The sequence below is a fragment of the Pagrus major genome, chromosome 17, assembly GCF_040436345.1.
Source record: "Pagrus major chromosome 17, Pma_NU_1.0".
Classification (NCBI taxonomy): domain Eukaryota; kingdom Metazoa; phylum Chordata; class Actinopteri; order Spariformes; family Sparidae; genus Pagrus; species Pagrus major.
This window is the reverse complement of record NC_133231.1, coordinates 26,364,302-26,376,128: the sequence shown is the minus strand read 5'-3', so window position 1 is coordinate 26,376,128 and position 11,827 is coordinate 26,364,302. Positions and strand designations below refer to the sequence as shown.

Here is an 11,827-nt window from a genome sequence, read left to right as displayed (position 1 = left end):
AACCAGATTAATTTATGATAAAAGATGCACAAGACTGAACATCTTTGCTGAAGTGTTATTAAGAAAATATTAATATTTAAATATTTATTTTTTAATATCACAGTTATTGTGAACATCACAATATCGGGATGACCCTACTTTGAATAATGACATTTTAAATTTGCCCAAAACATACATTATTTTTCAGATCCTTTATTTTAACGCCAGTCTGAGTGTTAGCAGTGTGTGTCAGTGACCAGCAGAGGGCGGGACAGCACAACAAGAGTGTGTCCCGGTGGAGCAGCTTGTCACTCACGTCTCCTGATCAGGTTTCATTTTCTAAAAAACCAGGCTGCAGTGTTGTAACAGCGTGTGAATCCCTAAAGATTTATCTGTCACAAACCCAAGGTGACATCAGGTGACACATCACACTGCAAAAAAAGTGTTTTTAACAGTAATTTCGTCTGATATCCAGTTTTCAAACCTGATTTTTCTTTTATTGACAACCACCAGTGTGAGATTCTTCGACGTAGAGGCTCAATATCCTGAGTTAAAACATTAAATAAAAGGCATATCACTGCAGAAACACTTTAATTTAATTACTGATCTCATTTTTGAAGCCTTTTAAACACTTTCAGCAGGAGATTAAAGATGGAAAAACAGCCTGTATGTGTTTTATTAATTTGCAATTTCTTAGATAAACTAAACATTCGTCAAAATGAGCTGTTGCTGATCATCTCTTACTCCTCACTTAGAATTTTAGGATACAAGAAGCTCTTGTAGATTAAATAACTTTTAAAAAAGTATTTGCATTTTTCCCATGCAGTTCATCAGAATGAGCTTTGTGATGAGTGAATTATTACAGAAATTTAGATTTAAAAAGCTCCAGGCTGCGCACACAGAAATACTTAACTAGTGCACAGAGTTCAGATTCAATAACAGTGACCTCCAAATTAAGTCTTTTTCATTTTCTGCCCTCTTTTCTCTACCAAGTTGTAAAAAATGTGGTTTGACTCAGTTTCAACATTTTGTGTTCTCTTGCATTTAAAGCCTTACAGGATGGAGAGTGAAGCACACAGAGTGGTTTTATTATTAGCAGCGGACACAGACCAAAATGAATCGCCACTTCCATTAACACAGAAGAAATAATTACCATAAGAAATCAATATCCCGCACACACATGCATTATACGATGAGGTGGAAGATTAAAAAGGGGGAAAGTTCCCCCGCTGCAGACCTCCTAATAGGACTTCCATTTTAAAAATGGCCTCATTTCCAGCTCCTATTATAGTCAAATTCCATATCTAACCAGGCTGGAGACTCGAGTGCTTATTAAAAAGGTTCATTCTGAAAAACCACAAATGGAGCCCTTCAGGATAGCAGGGACAAACACTACAGCCTGCACTAATCCTATCTGGGCCAGAATCTGCTTGTAGACACTAGAAGAAACAATAAGCCAGACACGAGTCCTCCAAGTGTTTTCATCTCCCCTCGGTACACCAGAGGAGGTAGAGAGAGAGAAAGAGAGACAGAGAAAGGGATGATAGCATTACTCACAATCCATTACCACTCCCTGGAGACGCTCTGCATACAGAGTGATGGAGGAAGGGTGGAGGTGGAGGTGGTGGCGGTGGCCAAGAAGAAGAAGAAGAAGAAGAGGGAGGGTGGGTAGTGAGAGAGGGGCTTGGTTTTGGAGGGGTGTTTGTTTGCTGGAGGGCCGGCGGTAAGGCAATATGAAACTTGATTATTCCTTTTCAATAACCGTCTCCTGAGCATCCCGTGGAGACGTCGCAGGTTGCTGATTAGTTCGTCAAAATAATAGAAGGCTCTTGAATAGCCTTGTTAAGATGTCTAACTTTAAGTACAGACGGCAGCCCAAATCATTGTTCGCTCTGAAGCATACGATAATGACGGATTGACTGATGCAGAGGGATGTTCCCGCTCAGGCTGCTGCACATTTTTTTTTTTTTAAATCAAGTTTGTTTATTTTTAAGGGCAGACAATATACAAAGTGCTGGAGTAACAATACATGAAGATATACATATATATATATATATTTTGGACATTAATGTACATTTAATATTTACACTTACAGGCATCACACTGGTTTGTCTTTCACCCACTAAATGTCCCATTTGGTTGAATTTAAAGTGAAAGTTCACCCCGAAAAATCCAAAATACTTATTTTTTCAGTGCTTTATTTGGAGGCTAACCCGGACGTTAGCATCGCCCTGGCTCCCTCAACAAAAAGCCTACGTGATCTTTCAGTTGGATAAAAAATAAGCTCCGTGGCAAACACAAGTTTATGATTTTTGAAGCGGAAACAAAAAATATTAAATAAATGGATCAATCTATAAGTTGGAAAGTTGCGACTAAAGTCGGCCTGTAACGACGGACTGATGAGTAGATGAGTCTCTGTTCGCCGTGATGACGTTTAATGTCCCCGACAGACTCTGTAGTCTCATTGAGCCACTTGTTAGCAACTTTTTAAAGACAAGTAAAAGCTTTAAGAATCACGTAGGTTATTTACTGGGATGGGATTACATAATCAGGATACAAAAAAAGGTAACTGTATTCTGGTAAAATTACAGAAAAAAGATGTGATGAGATTACAGATACATTTAGTAAAAAAGGGGGTTACTCGTTATTGAGATTAAATAGAAATCGTCTCATTTATTTATTGTCTCTCGTCTTTATTTGTTATGTTTGGTACTGAAGTAATCCAAAAGTAACAGAAAGAAAATCAAGTTACATTACTTTAATATTTTGATACTTGAATTTCATTACTGAAAAAAAAAAAAACGTGAAAATGTCGTATTTTGTGTCGTCCACAGACCTGATGTCAGACATTTAACCAAAGCCCCATTGACTTTAAAGATGAGGGAACCAGGAGGGCATGAATGCAAACTTATTACAGGGTTTTTGGACTCACTTCTGCAGAACTCTATTCATCCAACTAGATTGTTTCAGTACGAATATTAATTTCTCTTTTCCAAAACTCAAAAATGACCCATATACGCAAGACAATCCACAGACCTTGTTGTGAGCACTATTTTCTAACCCGGCACAAAAAGAAGCGAGCATCTACTCACGGACGAGAGGCTCATGCTCGTGACAGCACAGGATGTAAACATTAATGGCGTCCTGTAACGTTAGGTAGCTTAGCCTGCTAGCCTCTTGTGCACGAGTGTGCATTTTCTCATCTGTGCTCCCTTGCGCACGGTGCTATGTAAAGAAAACCTGTGGATTTTCTTAGAAAGAGACACTGATGTTGAGTTTTTTAAATGTATTTTTGAGTGCCACCGAGCTCCGTTATATTCAACATCTCTTGCAGCCGATATCTCCAAAACTCGGCACCTCACGCTAAAACAATCTAGATGGATAAACAGCACTACGGGTAAGAAGAAAAATATGTGTTTTTGATTTTGGGGTGAACTGTCCCTTTAAACCCTTTGTTTTTGTCCATGGCGGTGGCCTCACCTCCAGTCTCTGTTTCAGTGCCATCTGTCCGCCTCCTCCTGGAGTTTCACTCACTTTAATCCATCTGTTGCCTCTAAAACCATCTCGGCGTGGCACCGCCCCACCATCTTGCCCCCTTACTTGAATTTCACCGCAGCGCTTTGATTTTTGCAGGTCGCTACAGTCGCATGTTGAACATCGCTAATTTGTACAAAAAGCTACTCCTGAGTCTCGCAGGCAGGGCCACAGGTCAAACTGTTGTTCTTTTTTTTTTTTTGTCCGTATTTAACAGCAAAACAGACGGCATTAAATGTAAACACACACTTTCACTGCTAATATATGACATTTCGTTTCTCGTTTTGGAAAAATACTCATATGATACACTGGATTTGACACATGAGAAACACACGAGCTTTCCAAGGTTTTGATTGATATCTTATATACATTTACTGAAAGCCTTTTAACAACCTCCCATATCAAAACTTATCCAAAATCAGCGACTATACTATACAAATGACTGTCTGCTGTGCCCAAATCTGAAAAAAATTGGTTTCCACTTTTGACTCATGACGTGAAGTGCCTCTCCTGTAATCATGTTTCATTTTCTAATTGCCTTTCGACACAAGTGTCGGCTGTAGAGTCGTATAAAATGTTCCGCAGCTCAGGTCACAAACCCCGACAGGCCCTCGTCTGGTATATACAGTTACTTCAACACTTATCCATGCATGTCCCTGCGTCAGGCTGATCCCACTTCAGATAAACACTTAACACTTTGGTAAACATTTGACAGGTTTCCAGAGAATGACGGGGCAGTTAATGGGGTCAGGCAGGTCGAGCATTGAAGCTGGAAAAGCAGCAACTGGGAGATTTTGACATACTTTTAAACCCCTGATTAGACGATTGGAATTAAAGGAACAAGGCCTCAAATCAACACCTCCATCTCTCCGGCCTCTGAGCTCTGAGGCTGGCTCTCTCAGCCCAGGATGTCCAGGTACACCGGCGGGTTCTTGACGAGGGCCAGCAGGCGGCTGTGGATGTCCTTGATGACCATCCTCTGTTGGGGCTCTCTCTGCCAGCAGCCCTGCATCAGCAGGTACACCTCCTTGGGGCAGGTGCGTGGCCTTTCCAGTTCCCGTCCCTGCGTGATGCATTCAATGGCCTGTTGAAAAAAAAAAAAAAAATGTGTTAGAATCATATATAGTGTATCTGTACTCAACTCATCTGGGGGAAAAGGAGATGCAAGTTAAACTTAAGACCTCAGATCTTTTGAGGTTGACTTATTATTTAAAAGGGTCAGTTCACCCAAATTTCAAAAATTCATATTGTCTCACGCTGGATCATAGATTTATAAGAAGAGCAAGATACCAGAGGTGGGATGAAACTAAGTACAACTACCTTTTTACTGTTCCTCAGTAGCTTTTTCAGGTATTTGTACTTGAGTGTTTCTTTTTTCTGACAACCTTTTTACTTTTACTCCCTACATTTCAACACAAATATATGTTTTTCTCCTCCTGACATTTTTTTTTCAACAGGCTTGTTACTTTAGTTTTAATGCATTTGAGGGGAATAATCAATTATATTTATTTTTGCATCATTGCACGCCGCCTTCCCAACATCACAAGACTGATTTCAACCTGTCAGACGTAGAGAGAAAAAGCGACTTAAGAAGACGGAAACAGACAGAGAGGGAGACTGAACCGGGGAGAAAAGGCGTGTTAGTGTCTCGTATCTGACGTCCTGGGAATGAGACAATCAACTATCTCTCTGGTGCATTTACGAACATCTCGGACAAATCCTCCTGATTCTACCTTTAAGTTTAACAGTCTTTGAATTATCTTAATATGACGTGAGGTTCACTTAACTTAACTTTTTACTTTGATACTTTGAGTACTTTCTTACTTTTACCTGAATAAAGAAGTTGAATCAGTACTTTTTTTAGCATCTGTACTTCTACTTGAGTAAACTAACGTGATTACTTTTGCCACCTCTGACTCGTGCCCTGTACAGTTGGCCCACTTCAGCTGGTGGTTTATTGTTTAATTGTGTTGATAAATGTACTAAAATCAACATCGCAGCAATCTGTAATACAAATATATGTACACATGCTGTATTTCAAAATGTCAGCTAATGCACAGTCTCAACTCTCCGACAGAAACGGGCCCTGGGGTCCGAGTACCTCTGGTTGGGAATCACTGATGTATCTGAGGAACACTTGCTGGAAAGAGACGCTGCTGAATTTTTAATGTAGTTTTTCAGCACTGTGAGCACCACAAATTATATTACCTTCACCACCATTATATTGAGGTAAATATTTAAAAGACAGATTAAAATCTTGGCAGCGTTTCTGAATAAACAGAAACATTTTGGCAGAACGGTACCGTCCGTTGTATCTACAGGTTTATAGCTCGGTGTCCATTAGCAGGGACCTCGGGGACAAATGAGAGCAGCCAAAATATGAATAACCTCCAGCTCAGGCACTAATGGCTACAACGACAGATTGAGTTCACACGCTCTCTCTGCTCAGTGAATAAATCACTGTCGAGGATGAGAGAGAGGATTTCACCGCACTCTCCATTTGAAGGGTTACCGACTCAATCTCATTCTCATTGTTAACCTCGGCCTCGCACAGCGAACAGAGGAAGCCTGTCAGCGCTGAGCGACTTCACGCCGAAATTGGCCCGTCAGTCGGCCGCACAGCTCGACAAAAAAGACTCATAAAGGCTGCCCAAAATGGCCGCTGTCGCCACGGCATGCCAAGTCAGTATTTTTGGATGATTTATCTCCGCCACTGCGTGTTTGGGCAACATGATAATTCGACTTGTCCCTCATTGGCCGAGACAGATTGGGCTAACAAGGTTAAAGCTCATTGGCCCTGGGCTAAAATGTGATTAGAATTGAGTGCCTGAGAAAAGTGATCTACCCTTCTCTTGAAAGGAGAGAGGGTTTCGGCCTGTAATAGCACCGCTGTGGTCACAATGGAGTCCCACTTCTTGGTGCTGGAGCTGAAAAGGCTAGACTGGACTGCCCTTAATTACTATGAATGTATCGATTAGTTCAAGAGTGCAGAGCAGCTGAAAAAACTTCAGCAACATATGCTGTGAAGTGTCTTCGACTGCAGTGAAAATGTTTCGTTCTTATGAGAAAGTAAAGAAACCTTTCAGACTGCTTTTTACAAAAGTGTTTGCACTAGTACGGGTTGAAATAATCGTGTTAACTTTACATATTTAAATGGATTTAAAGGGGCTACTTACTTACATACCAACAATTTGATACACATGACAACTTACAAAACAATGTGAAAGGAGTCACTTGAGGTGATGAACCTACAGAGAATTATCAGCTGAATCTGGACATCCTCTCAACTTTATAGTGAGTTTTAGCTCAACGCATCATTTTGCTAGTTGATGAACATACCGGAGCATTTAGAGGCTAAAGAGTCACATATTTCCTTCAGGATTTACAGCTAAAACAGAGTGAATATTGGAATTAAAGGAACATTTCAGCCAAAAATGATTATCTACTCATTCCCATGTTGATTTGGAAATTTGAAATTTCATATGTTTCAGTGTCCAAAACAAAACATTTCTGGAGCTCTGAACAAATAGATGTAAAATGTAAAATAAAATAAAATAACCGAAAAAACATAAAATGGCTCCATAGAGCTCGTCTGGTGTAACCAAAGTCTCCAGAAGCCCAGAGATTTCAAAATTGATTTTAAAGACGTAATTTATGACCTTTAATACGCCAAAATCTTGTGGCTGCTAAGCTAAAAGTGTTAGCATGCACCCCGTCTGAAGTGGGTGCACGAGCTCGACTGTGTGTCTGGTGTCAATGTGGTGTCTCAGGGCTTCCAAAGACTTTTTTTTGGTTGATTTTTTAACGATCTTAAACATCTACGTCAGTCGTTTAGGATAAGGCTGTAACACTGTTTTTCTGTGAAGCTCCTGAAATGTTTCGCGGACTGTAAAACTTCGCCCGACTCTCCTTCAGCTTGGGGTTGAGTAGACGATGACAGAATTTTCATTCTGGGGTGAACTTTCCCTTTAAGTTCTCCGGGTTGGCAGAATCATGACTCCAAATAAATGATTGCTTGCTGGATGTGTAAGTAGGAAACTGTTTCTTTACAAGCTCACCATGTCAGCTGAAGAAGGTAGTATCTACACTCGTATAAAACTCATATCCATCTGACTAAAATTCAATGGTAAACATCATCTCTCCAACAAACAATGCAAGTAAATCAGTAATAACCTGACTCTTAATAATTCTCTGTAGTCCACTTTAAAGGGACAGTTCACCTGAATCACAAACAAACCCCACTGTTTAGCCACCAGCCACTCAGATTCCTTCGTTGGTTGAGGTTTGGAGATCAAATTCAATTACCGGATGACAAAATAAGTTCTGATGTCTGAAAGGAAATCTGAGCACACAGCGTAAAACCCGAGAGTGAAATACTAAACGGCAGAGAGAAAGCACTCTGTCAAGAGAAAACTTTCCCTGGTTGGAGCCACAGTCGTTCCCACCGGCCACACAAATAAGAAGATGCCGTTTACTGTTTGTCAGCCGGCTTTTAAAGTGTCATCTGAGGCCACCGGCTGCAATTTCCTTTAATGTGTGTGGAGAGACACGACAGGTGAACTAATAGATATCACCATGAAACTTCCACAGTTGATCACTTACAGTAAGACAGTTGCAACTGCTTCTCATCCAAATTAGAGAAAAATACATTTACCCCTGTTTAAATGGTAAATGGATTGTATTCATGTAGCGCTTCTCTAGTTGTAGTGACACAACACAGGTCAGCATTCACCCACTCACACACATTCATGCACTGGTGGCTGAGGCGACCATTCAAGGTGCCACCTGCTCATCGGGATCAATAACTATTCATACACCGGTGGATTTGGAGTTCAGTGTCTTGCCCAAGGGTACTTCAACAAGGAGACAGAAGAGGCCGAGAATCGAACCACTGACCCCTGTACAAAGCCACGGTGGTGTGTAGCCATGAACGTAGTGTCGGCTTAATTTGCTCAGTTTCAACCAAATAATAGCAATCCCAGTGAGAGCTCACATTTTGAGTGCTTTAAATGCACAGATTAAATTCCACTCGCCTTCATTTTATGTCTTTTTGTAATTTGGGTGACGTGACCCTTTAAATGGAGCGACGGAGACAGAGACATGTTTGTGCGGCTGTCTCATTTGGTGACTAAAATCTTTCCCGGCCACCAGAATGAATCACTTCCCAACAGCAGATACCATCTTTGTCATCACTGACAGTCAAAGTTGTCATTTAGCTCTCCGTCCTGACCCACCTCGCTGTTGGACAGCTGGTACCAGGGCTGTTTGCCGTAGGTGAAGATCTCCCAGAGGACCACGCCAAAGCTCCAGATGTCGCTCTCTGTGGTGAACTTCCTGTACATGATGCTCTCCGGGGGCATCCAGCGGATCGGGAGCATCGTGCGTCCGCCGACCTGAGGACGGAGACAGGGAAGACATTTCACATGCGAGGTAAAGGAACAGAGTTCAACCATTTCGCTTTTTCGATGGAACAAAGCAGAAACACAATCTTTTCATTATGTGTTCAGTTCATCTGTTCATCCTTGCACTACCTCTGAATACCTGGAGGAGGAACTTGAGATCAATGCGAGGCAGACGATCTGAATAATAAGAGCTTTAACGTCCAAAATAGCTTCAATTGAGTATTTTAGTTCAATGTGAAAAAGAAAATGGACTCACAGCCACAAAAATCACCTTGAGCTATCTACGTGGTCTGTAATGTAATGTCTGTATAGTTTGTGAGTTTTCAGAGGAGGTTGTCCGTGGACGTGGCCTTAATGACTGGAGTTTGTGAGGCTTCACACAGACGCCTCTCAAACTGAAACACATTCAGCAAACGCAGTACTATCTATCAGAATATAAAAAAAACATACACTCACCCGATAGTAATCTGTGCTGTAGATGTCTCTGGACATGCCGAAGTCTCCGATCTTGACCACCAGGCCCTCCCCCACCAGACAGTTGCGGGTTGCCAGGTCGCGGTGGACGAAGTGCAGCGACGCCAGGTAGACCATGCCCGAGGCGATCTGGGCGGCGATGTGCAGCATCTGAGGCAGCGTCAGCTGACCCAGCGGGGGCATCTTCGTCTCCTCCAGGATACGAGCGTCAGGACCGTGAGCTCTGCAGGCGACACAGGAGGAACACGTGATTGTACATCTGGTTTTTATTCCTGATTATTCAATTGAACTTCTGCTTTATTAGACAGATCATGAGGGAATATGTGAGATGAGAGAGATGAAAGAGTTTTAACTTCCTAATATAATCTGGCAGTTTAGTTCAAAGGTTCCCAACCTCGAGGTCGGGCCCCTCGTAAAGGGTCACAAGATAAATCTGAGGGGTCACAAGATGGTTAATGGGAGAAAAAAGAAGACAAATGGTTGAAAAAAAAAAAGTTCTGCTGCAGAAATTGTGTTTTTGTGTTTCTCTTATCTTTATTTGCTGTGAAATAACAGAGAATCTGACCTTGTTAATTCTTAAAAAAGTTATTTCTATGAAAGCGTCTGAGAAGTTTAATGGAAATGTCTCTTTGTTGAAAAGAGTTGAAACTGTGAACAACTGCAAGACTTTTGAAACATGACAAGAAACTCAAATGAGACAGTTTTATGTTGTAAGGGGTCACAAGCCAAAACGTTAAAAAAACACTTGTTTAATCTGTAACAATCCTCTTTTACAAAGTCTATTTCACAAGCCTATCATGTGTTTTTAATGTAAAATCTAATCTTATCAAATAAATAAATGGAGCATAGAGTAAACATGTTTCTCTGGTAATAAAACGGAAAGTACCTCAAAATGACATAATGTTGCTTAAAGGTGCAATATGTGAGAATTGGCCACCTGTCAAATTCATACTCACAACAAGAGGGGGCAGTATTTCACCAGAGCAACTGCTAACTGTAGCTGCCGTTAACTAGTTAGCTCAGTTAGCCATCCAGCTAGCGGTACGGACTGGGAGTGTTGCTGTTTGCACTGCACTGGGACGGGCCTGGTTAGTATGCTGGTAATTGTGTCGTTGAGCTAGTTGGACTAAACTTCACGCTCGGCACTTTTTTAAAACAAACTGAGCGAGCCTTTTTTGATGATGACTCAACTTATATATAACGCACTTTATCATTTTGTCATTTTTAAGGTTTCATTGCTTGTTTTTAAAAACTACTTTGGAGGTCAGCTGTCTTGTTCTAGGTCTTTTATGCTAGTTCTGCTCATCACTGCTGATAGAAGACAGAATATTTTTCGTAGTTCGTAGAAGGACATTTTTGTTTCTATGGATAGAATTGTTTTTTTGATCCTTTAGTGGACTGTATGAGCACAGTTATTTCCATTTGTAAAGAGCAGAGCATGCCGGCCTCTGCTATTCTTCTCTGCTTTCGCTGGCTGCTCAGCTGATCGAACGCTGGTATCGCGGCTCCCGGTACGTCGGTAACTATGGCATCAACCTTGGGTGACCTGAAGGACAATGACCTCAGCGTGCAATCTGCAGATTGAACAGTTCTGACATGTAGGAGCTCTTGAGATGGTGGCCGTGACCACGCCATAATAAAGCCATTTAACAGCGATGCTTAATAGAAAACATGAGGCTTGTAATACGCCTACAATTGATTTGCAATAATGCAATTCGGAGATGCAGAGCACATTGACTCTCAGTTGTGGATCATAAACACCCACTCGCACGTCCCGAGTCCAGCCTAAATGAGCAAATCACAGATGATGTGTCTCCATCCATCCTAATATCTCTCCTCTCCACTTGGTCCCCTCCTTACAAAGGAAGTTGTCTATACAATCACTATTAGTTTAAAAGGCAGGTGGCAGGGTGGGAAAGCAGCTGCATTGTGGGGGCCCTCAGACGTTTCACCCATTCTGTCTGCTGGAAATGCGATTTTCCATCCGTCGGTGAAACATATATCTCAGTCTGTGTGCACGCATGTGTGTGTTTTTGTCTGTGTGTTTTCACTCCCAATCTGTCTCCTGTGGAGGACACCTGGCACACAGCATCCACGGCGTCTGCTCTAATAGTTCTGTCAGATGGTTTCCCAGGTGCCAAGTGAGCTCTAATGGGTTCAGACCGTGTCGCTCCCTCCAGCTCCCTCCAGAGGCTTTTACAAAACTTGGATTACAATTTGAGAAACATATTTTAAATCTTTTCCACAACTATCTTACACAATTCAAGCGTAACCGCAAACTAATTGGTTGCGTAACCTCTTCTCGAGGATATTGCATTAGTTCAGCTCAGTTCAAGGAACCTTGTATGTTTCTGTTTTGTGGCCGTGAGAATTCAAATAAAATCACTCCATTCGCCGTTATTGTGTGAGGACAACTTGTAAATAATACATACGCCTCG

At 41.5% G+C, this 11,827-nt stretch overlaps 1 protein-coding gene across 5 annotated transcripts in view; it reads right to left on the bottom strand.

The window, feature by feature from the left end:
* Positions 1–1,041: 1,041 nt before the first annotated feature.
* ntrk1 (neurotrophic tyrosine kinase, receptor, type 1) overlaps positions 1,042–11,827 on the bottom strand; it is a 63,565-nt gene continuing 52,779 nt past the window's right edge. For all 5 annotated transcript variants that reach the window (XM_073485845.1, XM_073485847.1, XM_073485846.1 and 2 more), the window contains 3 exons: positions 9,372–9,612; positions 8,748–8,906; positions 1,042–4,597 (listed from right to left, as the gene is read on the bottom strand). In XM_073485845.1, the coding sequence (XP_073341946.1) occupies positions 4,412–4,597; positions 8,748–8,906; positions 9,372–9,612 (586 nt within the window). In that variant the 3' untranslated portion in view covers positions 1,042–4,411. The remainder of the gene's footprint in view (positions 4,598–8,747; positions 8,907–9,371; positions 9,613–11,827) is intronic.